At 38.4% G+C, this 17,615-nt stretch overlaps 1 protein-coding gene across 1 annotated transcript in view; it reads right to left on the reverse strand.

The window, feature by feature from the left end:
• LOC103602436 (putative serine protease K12H4.7) overlaps positions 1-17,139 on the reverse strand; it is a 50,869-nt gene extending 33,730 nt beyond the window's left edge. The window contains exons 1-4 of the mRNA XM_008586836.1: positions 17,100-17,139; positions 16,695-16,879; positions 7,787-8,019; positions 6,597-6,732 (exon numbers count right to left, since the gene is read on the reverse strand). Of these exons, the coding sequence (XP_008585058.1) occupies positions 6,597-6,732; positions 7,787-8,019; positions 16,695-16,828 (503 nt within the window). The 5' untranslated portion in view covers positions 16,829-16,879; positions 17,100-17,139. The remainder of the gene's footprint in view (positions 1-6,596; positions 6,733-7,786; positions 8,020-16,694; positions 16,880-17,099) is intronic.
• Between the last annotated feature and the right edge of the window lie 476 nt (positions 17,140-17,615).

Consider the following 17,615-nt stretch of genomic DNA (forward strand, 5'->3'; position numbering starts at 1 on the left):
CTTAGCGTTCATAACACTCTAACACTCTATTCTATGAAAACACAATTAACATAAATTATTAGATGCTAATTAAGATTCTTATAATAATTCAGGGCTGCATATTCTAGAGACAGAGTTTGGAGCAGATAAAGGGTGGGGGAAAGCACAGATAGAATCCCAAAACTTTTGGTAGTGATAGTAGATAACATCCCTTTATTTTGCAGATGAGAAAACTGAGACCCAAAGAAACTAAATGACTTATCATATTCACTATGTAGTAGCTATAATATCAGAGGCCCTGGATGAGGAAAAACTAGTCTTTCATTTTGCATAAGTTTAAGGAATTTGATATTGCTCAGTAGTGGTTGGGAGGTGAGTTAGACAATAGGAAGGCCATGGGACTGCAGATTTGCTAAAAGGTGGACCTTCTTTGTTAGGTAACATAGGCACAGTTCAGAAATCTATTAAAGCAAACAGAAATTGATTTCACTTGCACTCAATCAAAGCAGCGGAGTCTCAGTGGACAAACGAGTGGCTGCACCTTGAGATAGATCAAAATCTGTAACCTTAGCCAACTGTAAGAAAGAATCTGTGATTTCACCAACCCCTCCCCAGAACAAGTTGAAATTGGACAGAATCTTATTTACTGGGCATAAAATACAGCCCTCCCAATAGCACAAAAAGGGTCTTCAGCAATTCCATACATTTAAGAAAAAGCAAACTTTTGTAACACAGAGCAGTCCATCCCCTAAGACAAGTTTGTTTGGGGCATTGTTATTTAGTCTGTGATTTTGCTTGGAACATTTACTCATCCAAAGTAGGAATTTGATTACAAATTCAAGTGTCCTACATATATATCCTAAAACTTAACTAACTCTATCTATACCCACTTTTGATTTATAACTCTAAAACCTGTAGGTTCTATTAGCTGCTTTATTTCTAAATATGTACATGCCAAGGGAATACTTATCATAGTCACCCAAATATTGTCTTTTTTTTTTTTTTTTCCTTTTTGTCTTTTTTCGTGTCCGGCAATGGATTGCAACCCTCAGTGTCGCGCCCATACTGGACCAGGACTGGCAACGGGATCGCAACCTTCGGTGTTGTGCCCACACCTCGCTCAGCCAGTGAGCGGGAACCGGTCTGTATGTGGGATCCGAACCCTCGGCGGGAGTGCCACTGCGCTCCCAAGCAGCGCACTGTAGCAGTGCGCCACCGAGCTGGCCCCAAATATTGTCTTTTTTAGGGTACAATGACCTTACTAGACTTGGGTCATTGTCCTACTCATCTGCATAATCCCTATGGTGCTTAGGAATAGTAAAGGCTGATTATGTTTAATTAAATTTTACTTTTTGCTAAAATTTGGACAAATTTATTTTGGTTATATAAGCTAGAAACCCAAGAAATATTATTGACATCTACATATTTCTCATACGTTATATCCAATTCATTTACCCCTAAATATTTCTAAAATCTATTTTCCTCTTACCATCTCCAGAGCAATGCACTAGTCTAAGCCATAATTTCTGTGAAGTCTGCCCATTGGTTTGGCTGTCTCCAAACCAACTCTTCTCTAAACCAGTTCAGCCCTGCAGCCAGTTATCTTCTCAAAATGAAAATATAATTATGACACCTCAACTTCCCTGTCTGAAACCATCCAATGGCTTCCCAGCCCATATCCTACAAGGTTTTGCAGAGTCCAGCCCGACTAATCTCACACAATTCTACTCTTGCTCTCTGCTCTTTTGCCACACTGGCTTCCCTTCAGTCCCTCACATTACAGGGTTTTTTCCCTCGGGGTTCTCTCTGGAATGTTCTCTGCCTGCCTGTCCTCATCTTTATATAGATCCCATTCTTCAGAAGGCAAGTTAAATAGCACATCGTGGGAAAGCCTAACTATCCTGCCCTCAATCTACCGTAGATTCTTTTGTTCTAATTTTTTACAGAATCCTATTCATTCTTCTTTTAGAAGATTTATCCTACTTTGTAATCATAATTTTAACTCTTATTGTGGATATCTGATTTGTGTCCACCTCTTTCACATGACTATAAATTCTAGAAAGACCAGGGACTATGTTCATTTTTTTCTCCCTTTTATGCCCCCACTGCCTAGCACAGTGTCTAGGATGGATGGATGGATGAATGTATAGATGGGTGGGTGGGTAGATGGATGGATGGATGGATGGATGGATGGATGGATGGATGGATGGATGGATGGATGGATGGATGGATGGATGGATGGATGGATGGATGGATGGATGGTTGGATGGATGGATGGATGGATGTATAGATGGGTGGGTGGGTGGATGGATGGATGGATGGATGGATGGATGGATGGATGGATGGATGAATGTATAGATGGGTGGATGGATGGATGGATGGATGGATGGATGGATGGATGGATGGATGGTTGGATGGATGGATGGATGAATGTATAGATGGGTGGATGGATGGTTGGATGGATGGATGGATGGATGGATGGATGGATGGATGGATGGATGGATGGATAGATGGGTGGGTGGATGGATGGATTGATGGTTGGATGGATGGATGGATGGATGGATGGATGGACAGATGGGTGAATGGATGGGTGGATATCTGGATGGCTAGTTGATGGCTGGCTGGCTGGCTGGATGGATGGATAGACTATCAATGGGGGCATGGGTGAACAGATGGGAGGATGGGTGAATCAAAAAGAGAAGAAGGAAACTGCAACGTGGTATTGGTGAATTCTATATAAAAACACATCTCCAAGTAGCTTTTCAAAAAAGTGGTTCTGCTTAATAATGAGAATAATAACACATAGTCAGTGTCCACTTAAATAGTCAAGTTCCACAAAAGATGCGATGAATTGAGAATCGACTTTGGCACAATTTAATGTATGTAATAAGATGAGTTTGATTAGAAATACCACTAGATTGAAAGCCAGAGACCTCAGTTATGTTTCTGGGCCTGTGATTTTGGCCCACATCACACAACCTCCATGTTTTATGGCATTATCTGTAAAAGTAGAGGTGTAGCCTGGGGGTCTCTGAGTAGCTTTTAGGATTCTATAAATCTACTGATTACTGTGGACTTTCTCTTAAAAATATCCAGCTCCAAGAAAATGAGACGAAAAAAGAAAAAAAAATCCAGCTGCATGAAATTAATTTATTTTGTTAATATGTGTGTGTGTGTGTGTGTGTGTGTGTGTGTGTGTGTGTGTGTGTGTGTGTGTGTTAAAAATATCCAGCTCCAAGAAAATGAGACGAAAAAAGAAAAAAAAATCCAGCTGCATGAAATTAATTTATTTTGTTAATAAATGTGTGTGTGTGTGTGTGTGTGTGTGTGTGTGGTGTGTATACACAGACATGGTCTTCAAAAATTTTTTGGAAGGATTTGTATTAACTTTTAGTTCCATTTTTTTGCACAAACATTTTGAGGTGCAAATCCTTCCATGAACTTTTTGAAGACCGCTCATACATATATTCATATATACAAAATCACTTTAGCCAATATAATCAGGATTTTAAGATAGTTTAATTTATCCACATCTAGTACAATATTAAAGTTTGGGAACATCTTACCTCCTAGATGGCAAAAATAATTACTTACCAACTGTCAGAACAGGATTCTTATGTCCTGGCACTAATGAGGTCCCAGTGAATAAGCTTTTCTTCAGGAGGTAGAAGAAGGAGGAGGTAGTTTTGGAGGGAGGGGACTTTGGGCAAGGGCAGATTTCTAAGACAAAGGATTTTGGAATAGTGAAGAAATGAGAGCTGCTAAGAGCTTATCTTACTTGGCAACGTTGCCTAGGGACCTGAGAACAGATGCCGTGCTCCTGAAAATCTCCCCTGTGCTGCCAGCCTGGGTAAATTCTATGAAGGCCAGGAACTATGTTCATCCCAGCCCGGATGTCAGGACTTATTACACCTGCAATCCTCAGCCTTCCGTCTTAACTGAGTCTCCCTGGTCCTTCCCCTCCAAACCCAATCTTCTTCAATACGACATTTATTCCACCCCTCACCACCGTCCTGCTCCCACTTCATCTAGGAGGAGGAGGAAAGGGGAGAAAGGATGAAAAGCATCATAGAGACAAAATATAAAAATAAAAGATATGCCTCTGCCAGTTTTATCAATGGGGAAAAAAGGTCCAATTCACCCTGTTACTGGCTTTCCTTTTCTTGGTAGTTACCTTTCCCTTCACTACATTTACTTAATATTTAAGCCTCCTTTTCCAGAGACTACATTCCACTTGAACTTCTTCCCTCCTTTCCATAGTTCTTAATCCCGGCTATGCACCAGAATGGTCTGGAGAGCTTTCTAGACATCCTGAGGTCTCATGCAGTAAGTCTGTGGTGGGAGGGGGAAGTACAGAGCTCTGTATTTTTAAACTACATCCTAAAGTCTAACCTCTATCTAGGGCTGAGAATTGCTGCCTCAGTATGTCAAGGGTCTCCTGAATATTTTATTATAGCCAGAATGCAGGAAAGGCTGGCAGAATAGAAAGTAGTGAAAGGAGAAAGCAGAAATGGCATTGGAGGAAAATAATCAATGAGAAAGAGAAAAGGTAAGAAGGTGCATATAGACTCATAGGAAGATTCAGGAATGCCAAGGGCTACAGCATGAGGGAGGCCTGGAGTGGCACCTTGCTTAAGTCCTGTGAGCGGAATCAGGTTCTTCTGAACCCTAGCCCATTGCTTTTGAACCTAGAGAGCTTTGAAGGGTAAACTAAGCTCTAATCAGATTCCAGGTCCAGTGGGGCATTGGGGTGGAGAGAGTTGAGTGCCAGGTGGTTCTACCTTGGGAGCTCGGGCTCTGGAAATCTTAAGAGTTTTGGTCCCTCCTGTTCTGCCCTTGGTGCTGGGGTCACAGCCGGACCACCTGAGATCTTTGGGGCAGGAAGGTCTGCTGAGTTAGCAGGGTTATGAACAAATGGGGCCATGGCAGCTGTGTCCCTGGTGTAAGCAGTCACATCACGCAAGGCTCAAGACCACAGCAGGTGGTGCCTTCCCTGAGAGTGACAGCTCAGGCAGGGACTGCTGCCTGGACTAGCCTGGAGCAAACTAGCCAGGTCCCCCAGGAGATCACTACAGTGCATGCATGCATGTGAAGAACAGAAGCAGGAACATGGAACAAACTGAAAAGCCTTGAAAAAATGATCTGCACATAAGTTAGCTGAATATTAGAATATGCAATAGCAAACATGCCTTGACTTCATTCTGCAGTCCGAAGGTAAAATATGACTAATGAGTTAAAGTTTGAAGGCTTTCTTTCTTAAACAGCATTTAGAATCTACAAACATAAAAATCTAAATGATTTTGATTTAAAGGAAACAAATGTCTTGACTTTCCATTGGCAGGTGGTATATGTTGAGAAAGTTTTCCATTAAAGGTGCTGGAGTTCTATGAACCCACTTGCATGATCTTCTGTCCTCTTGTGGACAGAGGTGGATATTTCTGCCAGTGGCCTGGGGCAGAACTTCATGGCATCAAAACAGAGCAGGTGGAGATGACAGCTGTGCGCCCATCTCATCTAAACAACACCCATCCTAGACTGTGCCATGACTGAGATATCTCAATTTTTGATGAACTTACAATTGGCCTAGGCTTGTCTGCAAAGTCATAAAACTTTTGAGAATGACCTCGAGCATCTAAGAAAGGAAATTTGAAGGGATGGCACCCCCTGCTGGTAAATTTTATCATCACCAGAATTTAATTAATATCTGAGAGCCAAAGAAAGGTGAGCATGGTTAACATGAGACATTCACGCAAAGTTGGGATTCCTTCCAGCAGGTCTTCTGACTGCTCCAGAGCTTCACCTCATCCTTGTTAATTTGGCCTGGTCTACTGTTAATCTTTAGGCCTTCACCACCTCCTTTTCTCTGCTCTGAAGTAAGTATCATTGAGTAAAACTATGTGATCTAATGACTTGGGATGTCTGACTTCCACTGCCTGGACTTTTCCACTCTTCTAGGTAAGAACAAATGCCATCATTTCTTATCACTCCATTTATAGATTACTTCTTTTCTGAAATTCACTTTTCAGGGAACTCTCCTACTTTGAGAAAAAGAACTTCCATGGAAATTTCTAGTCTAGATATTAGAACAACAAAGACTTTTTTATTCGGGGGGGAGGGGATGTAAATATACTTTTGTTAGATCCTGAAATCCTCCAATACATCTTAGTATCATGTCTTATAGTCCAAATCCTGTGGGAAACCTCACTACCATTACGTTCAGGGGAATGGCAAGCTTCCTCTTCAGGGTCTCCTCCTCTTTGGTTAACTTCCTCCTCCAGGAATATTTTGTGGTGCCCTTGGCTGTCCTAGGATCCCAGTGATGACACCCACCCTCTTCCATGCTCTGTGAGCCTCCGTCTGTTGTCCCCCCAGTTTTTTCCTCTGATGTTCACTCCCACCAGATTTTAAAACATCTGCAGTGGCCCCTGTCTCCCTTCTTAGAAGCTATAAAAATATGTAACATAAACAATAACCAAAATGAATCAGACTATTGAAAATCTTTCTTTCTTTTCAGATATGCAGACTTACTCAATGGGAGGACATTAATGGTATAAAATTCAAGCAAAAACTAGCCTATTTTGGCATAGAAATTCTCACACACAAAGCGGTCCACTTACTTGAAATCATCTGTAAGTTTTGTAAAGTTTTTCGGATATTTCAGCATCTCCACGACGATATCTGAGGCTTCTTTCACTACTTTAGGGCATTCTCTGTTATGAGCGGCCAGAGACCTTTGAACTACTTCAAGGTACTCTAAGAATATGAAAAAATAATAAGAACTGCATTTAGTGTGATTTAATTGTATTCATGTATAGAATGCGATTCCTTTGTTTGCATTCTCTCTCCCTTATAATATGGCAAATCTAACAAACTGCAAAATTAAAGATTTTTCCAGGATGCCAAGAAAAGTCGCTAGCAAACAGAGACATATTCAAACTTACATTCTGCAAATCCTGATTTATTGATCAACTGAGACATAGCTTTACTCTTTAAAAGAGAGAGAAATGCCCCAATTTTCCAGCTTTCAGAATCATTAAAATAGGCAAGGTTATATCAGGTTACAAAATCCTTAACTAGAATGATGATTGAATACTTGCTTTCCTCTGGCAAGTTCAAATATTAAAGCAAATTTTACCCAGAATGTGTCTTTGGGTTTCTGTGGTTGTTTTATAGCTTTTTTGCGAGGAAACTTTAACTGAATAAAAGTTTTACGGCAAGTTCAAATATTAAAGCAAATTTTACCCAGAATGTGTCTCTGGGTTTCTGTGGTTGTTTTATAGCTTTTTTGCGAGGAAACTTTAACTGAATAAAAGTTTTATCTCACTCCTTTTAACTGGAGCATGCATGCAGAGGCCCAAAATGCCAATCAACAGTATGTATCCACAGGGGAAAAATCATACGGACATTTACTAGAAATGATTTATTGTCAATTCAGATAGTAAGAAGGAGAGTTGAAAGGGAACTTTGAAATAGAAAACATTGCCCTTTAAAAATAAAATCTTTTCCTTTACTTCTTTGGAAATAGCTAAATCATGGATTCTTACACTATCAAATCAACAGCTAAGACTTAATCTACCATTTCCACCCATTAAGAAACTATCATTAATTAGATATCTGTAAATACGGATAGATAACAACTACCAACTGCGAGTATCTTAGGAATCTCTTTTAGGATTGTGTCAAGAGAATCTTAGGATTTTCTTGGGGGTGGGGTGGGCATTGACCCAACTCAAGTTGGGTACTTGGTCCACTTGTTAAAGTAATTCATTCGCTTACAGAAACTTTTTATTATTACATGTATACTCACCATAAAAGTCAATTTTGGCTTGGATTGGTGCACTGCTGCCCAAGGCTGCCGCAAATAGGTTGGGGTATTTTACCCTCAACCACACTGCAAGACACCCGCCGTAAGAGCCACCAAACACAACCCATGAATTGCTGGTGAGATTCATTTCCTCTGCAATGACGGTTCGGAAGTTGACGGTGTCTGCCAAGGCTTGCCTGCTGCTGAGGTAGTAAAGGCTGGAAGTGCTCAGGTTTCTACAGATAAAGCAAAACACACTCTGCTTATGCAAACAGGACAATCAGCTTGGCCATAAAATAAAAATGTATATTTAAAAAGTATGTTTATACCACGTCCAACTTGAAATTTTAATTGGGATAATCTGGATGGCTGTGGCACATAAATGCAGGAACCAGCAATAATTGCTAGTAGTTCTGCAGTTTCACTGTGATTATGTCATTTTCTCTTGTCACCCTGTGAAAGAGTTTCAAGTGCCTGTCCCCACCTATATGATTACTTTTTCTCATACACTGAACCATCAAATAATCACCCTCACTCGGAGAATAGTCCATTTTTGAAAGGACTAAAATGTCAGTGATTTAAGTCTTTCCAGGGAATTAAGAAAACCTATAGGTAATTATATTTGATGCTACTTTGCGATCTTCTCGGCTTAACTGCTGCATCACGCAAGGCAACATTTGAGTCTAAGTTTCCTTGGTTATAAGAAAACTAAATAAAATTTGCTATTTAATTACTTTTCAATGGTGTTTCTTTCATAAATATGTTTCCCATAAATATAAGATTTTTTTAAAATTCTAATTACTGTAAAGAAAAATCTTTCTCTTCCCAATACACTCAGTTCAAACTGAGAATACTATAACTAGCTAAATATTAATTTAAAAGTAGACAAAGGATATACAATATTCACAAAAGTGAAACACAAATGGCCAGCAAATATATGAAAAAGTTTAGCTCTTTTTTATTATCCAAGTAATGCAAATATAAATGAGATATGTTTTTCCTCCTGGCAGTTTATTTTGGATGATGGGACTCAGTGTTGGTATGAAAGCGATGAGGCAGCTCTCTCATGCACCACTTGTGGAAGTATTAGGAGGAGGAGCCTTTCTGAAGGCAGTTTGTCTTCATAGAACAAGGGCTTCAGAAGGCAAAAATTACAGCTTAGCTTGGGAATTCCACTGCTGAGAAGAGAACCCATAGCAGAACTTGCTAATTTCCCCTTAATATCCATTCTTTTATCTTTAAGCAATAAACCCCTGAATTTTAGCTGAGCACATGGCTACCCAGAATAAACACTACATATCCTGGCCAACATTACAACCAGATGTAGACTAAATGATTGAGTTCAAGCCAATAGGATGTAACTAGAAATATTATGTGCAAGCTCCCAAGAAATGTCATTGAATGACAGCTGGAGTGAGTCTTTTCTCCCCTGCTTTATTGCTGCTTGGGATATGAATAAATGGATGGGCTGCATCTCGGACCATAAAGGTGAAGTCCTCACCCTATTCATGTCAGATCAGAAAACTGGAAGTGGCCTGAGTACCAGGTGACTGTGGTCAAGTCACAATGTCACTCACCATACTCACCATACTATGGACCATATAAATCTAGAACTTTATGTTACAAAGAAATAAACACCTATCGTTGTGCCACTGCTATTTTGGTTTTCTGTTGCACACAACCAACATGAAATACATCCTAAAAAAATTAATTCACTAAAATTTCATATTCAAGGATATGTATATTCACAATTGTGAAGAGCAGATAAAAAACCTTTGTGTTAAATACAAAGAATGATCACATAAATTACATCATGTCTGTTTAATGCAGTATACTTTTCAATCACTGAATCATCAGAATCCTAGTTTTAAGAATACTTATTAACATGGGAAATGCACTTGACAGATGTTAATTAGGGAAATGGAGCAAAATACAAGTATACATACCTTTTAATTTTAACTGAAAAATATGATATATAGGTAGATACTTACTTCTCATTTAGCAATATGTAACCAATACATTTTCTATTTCTCATCTATTTTTCTCCTTTCCTTTCTTGCCTTCTTTTAAGTAGATCAACTTTCTGTTTAAAATCATTCTGTTGTTTTCCTCTACGAGTTTGGACGCTGTGCATTCTTTGCTTATCTTTTTACTGGTTACCCAAAGTTACAACATGTGGTTTAATATGTCAATGTCTACCGTTAACACCTTTGTTCCTTACAAAATATAAAGACTTTCAAAAAAAACTTAACTCTACTTATCCCCTTCCAACTTATGCATTATTATGAAATCATATTATACTTCATCATCATTATTACATTCCACAATTATTTTAGTTCACTTTTATTCTTCACATATTATTGCATCTCAAATCTTCCATATAGAATCACTTTCATTCTGATTGAAGTGAAAATAGTTTGTAATTTCTTTAGTGAAGGTCTACTTGTGGAAAACTGTATTTGTTTCAAATGCTTTCATTTAAAAGATATATCAGATAACATTCTTTTGATTTCCAGTGTCAGTGTTTGAAAGTTGACTACAATTCTCTAAATACTGGCCCTTTGAAGATAATCTATCTTGTTTTCTCTTTTTCTTTGATTTTCTGAAGTTATGTCTATTATATGTCTAGCATGGTTTTATTTTTTTATCCTGCCTGAGATTTGTTGGAATCTTCAAATATGTAGATTCATATTACCTTATTAATTTTGGAAAATTCTGAGCCCTTATCTCTTCAGATACTAGATTCTACTCATTCTTTCTTATTTCTCCTTCTGAAACTCCAAAAAAACAAATGCTAAACATTTATCAGTAATCTGCCATTAGTATTTTCCTGTTTTTTACCCTCCACGTTGCATTGTGAATTATTTATACTGAGGTTATAACTTTGTTTATTGTATTTATTTTATTTGCACAGTCCTGTTTGTTTCTTATTCATATCTGCTGTCATTTTTCTTACTTTTCTGTTCTATTTAGATATATTTTAGCCTGTTTTTTTAAACAGGGTAACTAGAATTGATACATAGTCTGTGTTGATAATTCCAATTTATGAAATCTTTTTTCAGTAGATCTGTTTCTATTGTCTGTTTTTTTGTTTTTGTTTTTGTTGGTTTTCACTCACAAGGTCTTGATTCTCATGTAAATCGCTATTTTTCTCTGTGCAGTGGTCAAACAGGGTAACTAGAATTGATACATAGTCTGTGTTGATAATCCCAATTTATGAAATCTTTTTTCAGTAGATCTGTTTCTATTGTCTGTTTTTTTGTTTTTGTTTTTGCTGGTTTTCACTCACAAGGTCTTGATTCTCATGTAAATCGCTATTTTTCTCTGTGCAGTGGTCATTTACTTGACAAGTCATTTGTAAAAATAACTTAAAACTAGGATACAGATACTTTGTTCCAGAGACAAATTTGTCTCTTCCAGACACGTGAGGCACAGGCACTCTGGGACCACCTTATACAAGTCCATAGCTCCAGAGATTCCTTTGACCATCTGGATGATAGAGACCCAAGAGAGCTTGTTTGCTTCAGAGTCATTGATTCTTCTTTGCTTATTGTGAGGAAGTCTTTCCTTACACTTCCAGTTTTATGCAAGACCCGGGTTTTAAATTGTCTTTACCTTTGAGACTCTAGAAGATCAAATGGCTCAGAATTGAAAATACCTTCAGGGAGAAAGCAGTCTCTCTGTCTCCCAGCTTTGAGTTTCATTCTCCATTCAATTTTAGCTTCACGATTTTTCACTACTTTATAACCTCTTTGATGTTTTTAAGGTGTTTTTCAATCCTTTCTCCTGCATTTGGAGAAAGCCTTTGTCCAAATAACATAGCCCACCATCTACCTATCATCCGTCTGTGTATTGATCTAAACACAGAGAAAGATTTTAAGAGAGTAAACAAGCACTTTTAGTAACAATTGCCTCTGGTAGGTCAGAAGGAATACGTTACCGTTATTGTCTGTTTATTCTCAGTGTAGGTTTAAGCCTTTCCTTGCTAGAGAGCTATAAACCCTTACTTCAGGGAAAAAAAATATATTTGATTTTGTTTTCCACCCTAAGAAATTTCTATTTATTTCTTTAGTAACAGAGACACTTGTTTTACTGGTACTCTTATCAAGAAGCTCTGTAAGGTTTGCCTTTTCCCAGAAACTTTACTCGTCACTCACAGCCCTCAGGGGGGAAAAAAAAAAAAAATAGAACTAATGGAATTCAAAACAAAAATTAGCAAAGCTCTTAGAAATCCTTGAACCCCCATGGCCTAAAGTTACCTTCAGTTTTAATATCTATATGGTCGATCCCTTCAAACCCACAGATTATCTCTCTACTAACAGCAACCTACTGCATGAAATTTAGAAATTTCACTCCAATCTTACATTCTACCTTATTATAATTAAATATGATTAATTATTGCAAAGCAGTCATATGATACGTTCAGCTTCATAAGCAAGAGGTCTGAGGGACATTTCCTAACCACCCGTCTAAAATCACCGCGTGATCTACGATCTGGAGATTTAGTTCCCTGAAAATGACACCACAGAAAAACTGCCCTTGAGTCTTCATGGAAAGAACCTTATCAGGCACCATCAACAACTGACAAAACAGTAAAACTCCTAAATATGAAATTCTTAGATTAGTGTTCCTCAGCTCAGAAAATACACATTCCTTCCTCCTGACTACTTGACGACGTTCATTCCATCTGGAAATTTTAAACTGAGGATGTTTAGGAATCTTCCAGGAGACACTGAATTCAGAGCTGGACAGCTTTTGCCCAAGACAATTGGAACATCAGCTTCTGCCCAAAATGGAACAAGATTAATTTCCTAACTCCTCAACACCTTTTCCTGCCTATTGTTCCACCTTACTGCACTTTAAAACACTAATACAATTTTTCTTACCTTCATCCTCTTTATTTCTGACATTCTGTGGTCTTCTTCCACCACTTTAGGAAAAACCAAACTCTCTTATACACTTTTCCTAGATCATAGCTACCACTTTGAATTTAATAGCTTGCTGGTTCTGTCACCACTTACCTGATGCCACTGACAAAATTGAATAACTGATCCTTTGCATAGTTCAGAAGGCAAATTCCCTTTAATAGGCCCTTTCTGATATGTAAGTTTCTGCAATGTCATTAATCCCAACCTTCAGTCTTGCAAATATTGGACCTTGAACTCATATTTACAAAATGTCTTGTTGATATCATCACAATCTTATCAGCAATACCCAGTCGTTCAGGAAGAGGCACTAATGCTGGGACTATTTTGGTTGCAATAGTCAGTTAGTCCTCTTCAGAGACACTTCAGCCCGCTTTGCAGGAACTGTTTAATTCTGCACAAGGATTTGTCCAACTCGAGGGACGCAAATATTGGCATCCACCTTTGTAATACATTATACTTGTACTCCCAGCACAATTATGCTCCAAATAGGAATTTTATACCTGGCTACCACACCCTAATGCAGCCTGTGTATTTGTAGTCATTGTCAGAGATTACAAGATATTTAAAAGTACCGGCCCTCCAGGAAAACATATTTCCTTAAAAATAAATAAGAAGCTTCCAAAATAAAGCAAGCACAGGTTACCTAAAAAAAATTCCAGGAGGGATAATAGGTTCGTTATGCATGCATACTCTATAGCTACAATTCCCACAGTAGGAATAATACAATTAGAGAAGGTGATCAGAATTTGTCTCTAATCTTAGCAGAAGACATAGATCATACCATTTCTGCTCTGAAAGCCCGAGAAACTAGTCTAAATCAATTAACCACAATTGTCACAGACAGTTGTATATCCCTTGATTTCCTCTTAGCAAGCCAGTGGGGATTTTGTGCCATAGAGAATACTACAGGTCAGATAGAACAATCTGTAATCCGGATTATTTTCTAAATAAAAAAACAAATAAACAAAACAAAAAAGCCACCTGGCTCTCTAAAACAGGCCCAGCTAGATTCTGGGATATGTTTTTCTTGCCTAGGCTTTGTAATCTAGGCTGTTGGTTTCAAGATCTATTACAAAGACTAACAGTATTACGTTTCTGAATATTTACTATGCTCCTTTGGCTAATATATTCTGTGCAGAGCCTTAAGGCTACAATTTATCCTACACCAGAAGGAAAGGCTAACCCTGGATCACTAGATTGAGCTCAGTGTGCACTTTTCTAATGTTAATCAACAAAACTTGGGAATGGTGAAAAAAAATATGGATATCATAGACTAATGTCCTGTGGTGTTATTTTATCTGTCTTTGGCCAAAAGAGGGAATGAGAAATTAGAAGGAAAAAAAAAAAAAAAACTGCCTGACATTTAGAAGCTGGTCTGGCACTCACAGCTAGTCCATGCAATCTCCTAGGTGAATAATCTCCTAAACCATCTCACAGAAATCCAACTTCCGACAAGGTTAGTCTGAGACCATGATGAAATGAGACTAAGCAAACCCACTTCATGATTTTGTCAAAGCACAGACAAAAACAGGGACGTCATGTCAACTACAAAATACCAAACACACCCACTTTGGGTCAAAATGAGCAAGTGCTATTTCTCCCCACCATACAGATAAGATTTATCAAGATACAATCATAGAATTCCTCCCCCGCTCTACTTTCTAACAGCATCTGACCTAGAGCAAATTCCCACTTCCTTAGACACTCTGCCACGTTATTCCATCAAAGCCTAAATTCTATCGCAGGTTCTTTCTAACACCTTTTCACTGATACACCCCTAGTTCCTCACAGTGTGTGTTCTCCTATGCTGCAAGGAGTAATAAACTTATTTCCAGGTGTATTCCTGGTAGTCTTTTGCTGAAGGGCATTGACAAATATGGCATCTAATTTGTTTTTCCAAATACACTGATTTTTAAAAAAATAATAAAACTGTTCATGTCCAGCATAACACAGAAAACCCTATCACAATTTCAGAGATGGATAGGTAAGAAAGGTCTTTAATAGATGGGTGGGGGCTGGTGAGGTGGTAGATACAATGCTCATAGCTCAGTCAAATTGACACATACAATTTCACAGCCAGTGGTAAGGAGGCATTACTTCTCTGTCTGCTGTTCTCAGAAAAGATTACAGAGGATCAGTGCATAACCTAAATGAAAACTTCTCAAAAAGACTCTTTTTTCATTCCCCGGTTCTTATGCCTATGCTTGGAAACCTTATATAAGACAAATCCTTAACTCTCTCCTACATCCCAAACCCAAGGGCCTCTTTTCCTTCTATCCCCATCTTTTACTATGTAAATTAATTTAGCCTCTTTCTCAGCAAAATGGAAGTCTTCCACATACATTAGCGTCAAGGGGTCAGGAAAAAAGAGCCAGACAAATGAAGGATTTCCTTTAGCAGATGGGGAAAGAAGCCTTGCTCAGAACATTCAGAAGTTAATCATTATTGCCCCCTCCCAAACAACTGATTAAAGAAGAATCAAATCAAGAGGTTTAAGTCTGACAAGAGTTTCCAACCTCATGAAGACAATTTGTCAAGAAAACTACTTTAATCTCATTCAACACGGGTTATTCCATGTTTGAAAATAATTTCATTTCCTTAGAGAAATTAATGAAAAAAGCCCAGATTTAAGACTATTTATAGAATATCAAATAGTATTAACACCCACACACAAATCCAAGTTTCTAATGAAGAAATGTAGAAGTGATGGAATTAGTGGAATGTCACCTCTCCAATGGTTAAGTGACTTTGAATCCAAAGTCACATTTGCGGAGTCACAGCTCCACAAAGAAAGAGGTTGGTGGAAACTTGAGTAATTATTGGTCTGTCATGATAAACGGTACCAAAAATTATGACTCACATAATAAAGGTATCACTTCATTGACCCTAATCGCATTTCAGGGTTGTAAAAACCAATTCTTACTTCTTATTTAAATGACAATAAAAGACTTTGACATTACATTGGATTTTTCTTAACCTTCAGAGGCACTTTTTAAACTTCGTTCTATCTGCTTGACTTCAGGCAATGAGTAGCTTATAATTATAAGCAAGTAAACTAAATATATATCTTTCGACTGACAAAAACAAAAATGTAAAGAGCAAGACTAAGCTATTCAGGCAAAAATAGACCTCACAGTCTTCCTTCTTACTCTGCCACTGCAGCCTGAATTTAGTAAGACATCCTGTTACTATGACAAGTTGTTTAAACAAAAGTGCCACCCCTACATCTATGAGCAGAGCAATTTTTATGGTTTGAAATTCCATTGGAACAGAAAAAAATTAACAGGTATATCACTTTGCTGAAATACGTTCAGGAAAATTCATGAAATTATAGTACATGAGGAATGCATTCTACTGAAAAGAAACTTCATATGAATGTATTTTATCAAGAAACTTATCCTATCCTCATCTTCCACCTACTGTAAATAAGGAGCATATTTAGAGTTAAAAGTGCATGAAAAATGGATGAGCTTGGAGAAAATTATGTTAAGTACATTCTACTGAAAAGAAACTTCGTATGAATGTATTTTATCAAGAAACTTATCCTATCCTCATCTTCCACCTACTGTAAATAAGAGCATATTTAGAGTTAAAAGTGCATGAAAAATGGATGAGCTTGGAGAAAATTATGTTAAGTGAAATAAGCCAGGCACAAAGGGAGATAAGAAAGAAAGAAGGAAGGAAAGACAGACCACAGTGATGCGTTGGACTTGCAGAGGGAGAGAACAGACCTAGGGTTGCCGGGGTGGAGGGGGTAGGGAGGTTGGGGAGAGGTCAGGTGGGGGACATGGGAAGTAATTGCAATTTCTGGTAATGGACTTGCTGACAGTATTGATCTGGTATCACATCTTGGGCATAGACGTTGATGGTCAACTTTGTGCCCCATGAATATGCATAATCAATAAAAAAAAAGTTCATGAAAGAGAGGGAGAGATTATCAATAGCAACAAGAAAAGCTACAAAACAGAAACCCTTAAACTTACCCTGTTGGTTGGCTGTGTCCATAAAATCTGTGTTCCAGAAGTAAGCAGAGGGCTCCGAGTCTCTTAGCATACGTCACCCAGGTAGCAGTGGGTAACATCCAGTTTCTACTGGCAGCTGTCTCTCCTTCAATCATCAGAAACACTGGGCCTCCAGGTTTATAGAAGTCACTATTAATGAAATATCTCTGTAAAACAAAAAGCATTCTCGTAGGTCACTACCTCACCAAACCCTGGGATTTGTTTTTGTTTTCTGATAACTGGGTGGCAGGCAGCACAACTGGGTTTGTCAGAACAAAGATTTGGTTGAAGCGGGTTTCCTGTGCACTGGTTACCAGTTTGTCTGAGTCCAGTGAGATGGAACACATGCACATGGAACAAATTACATGGAGCGGGTTGATTACTTACAGATAGCGGCAAGGAACAGAAGCCTAGGATTCATTGTGAGCCTGTCCCCAGGGCTCAGAAAAGCAGCCTAGGGAGGATGGAGTCTCATTTGTGTGTGTACCCCCTGCACCACAGCTCAGGAACCCCAAAAGGTTATATACTCAGGGGCCACATGACATGCTGGGCTAAAGCCTGGAAGGACATCCTGTTGCTAGAGGGAAGAGGAACAGAGCCCAGGCTGTTCTGGCCAGTACTTCTCCTATCTCAGAATGCTACATTCTGAACATATTCTACAGCTATTCTTGAGAACTACACAAGATAAGGGGAGAACAGGGTGAGCCTAAAGCCACCTGGAGGACTGTCCTGCGGGTTACAAGATCCCATCTAAATCAGTGACATTGCACAAGCTACTGAGCTTATGCACTGGATGAATTTATTTTTTGCTTTTTAATTTGTTTGATTTCATATTTATGCCTATTTTCTTTTCCTCTGAAAGGTTTGGTTCCTAAAAATATTAACACTTATTTGCTGTATCCC

The sequence above is a fragment of the Galeopterus variegatus genome, unplaced genomic scaffold (assembly GCF_000696425.1).
Source record: "Galeopterus variegatus unplaced genomic scaffold, G_variegatus-3.0.2 Scaffold4147, whole genome shotgun sequence".
Lineage (NCBI taxonomy): Eukaryota > Metazoa > Chordata > Mammalia > Dermoptera > Cynocephalidae > Galeopterus > Galeopterus variegatus.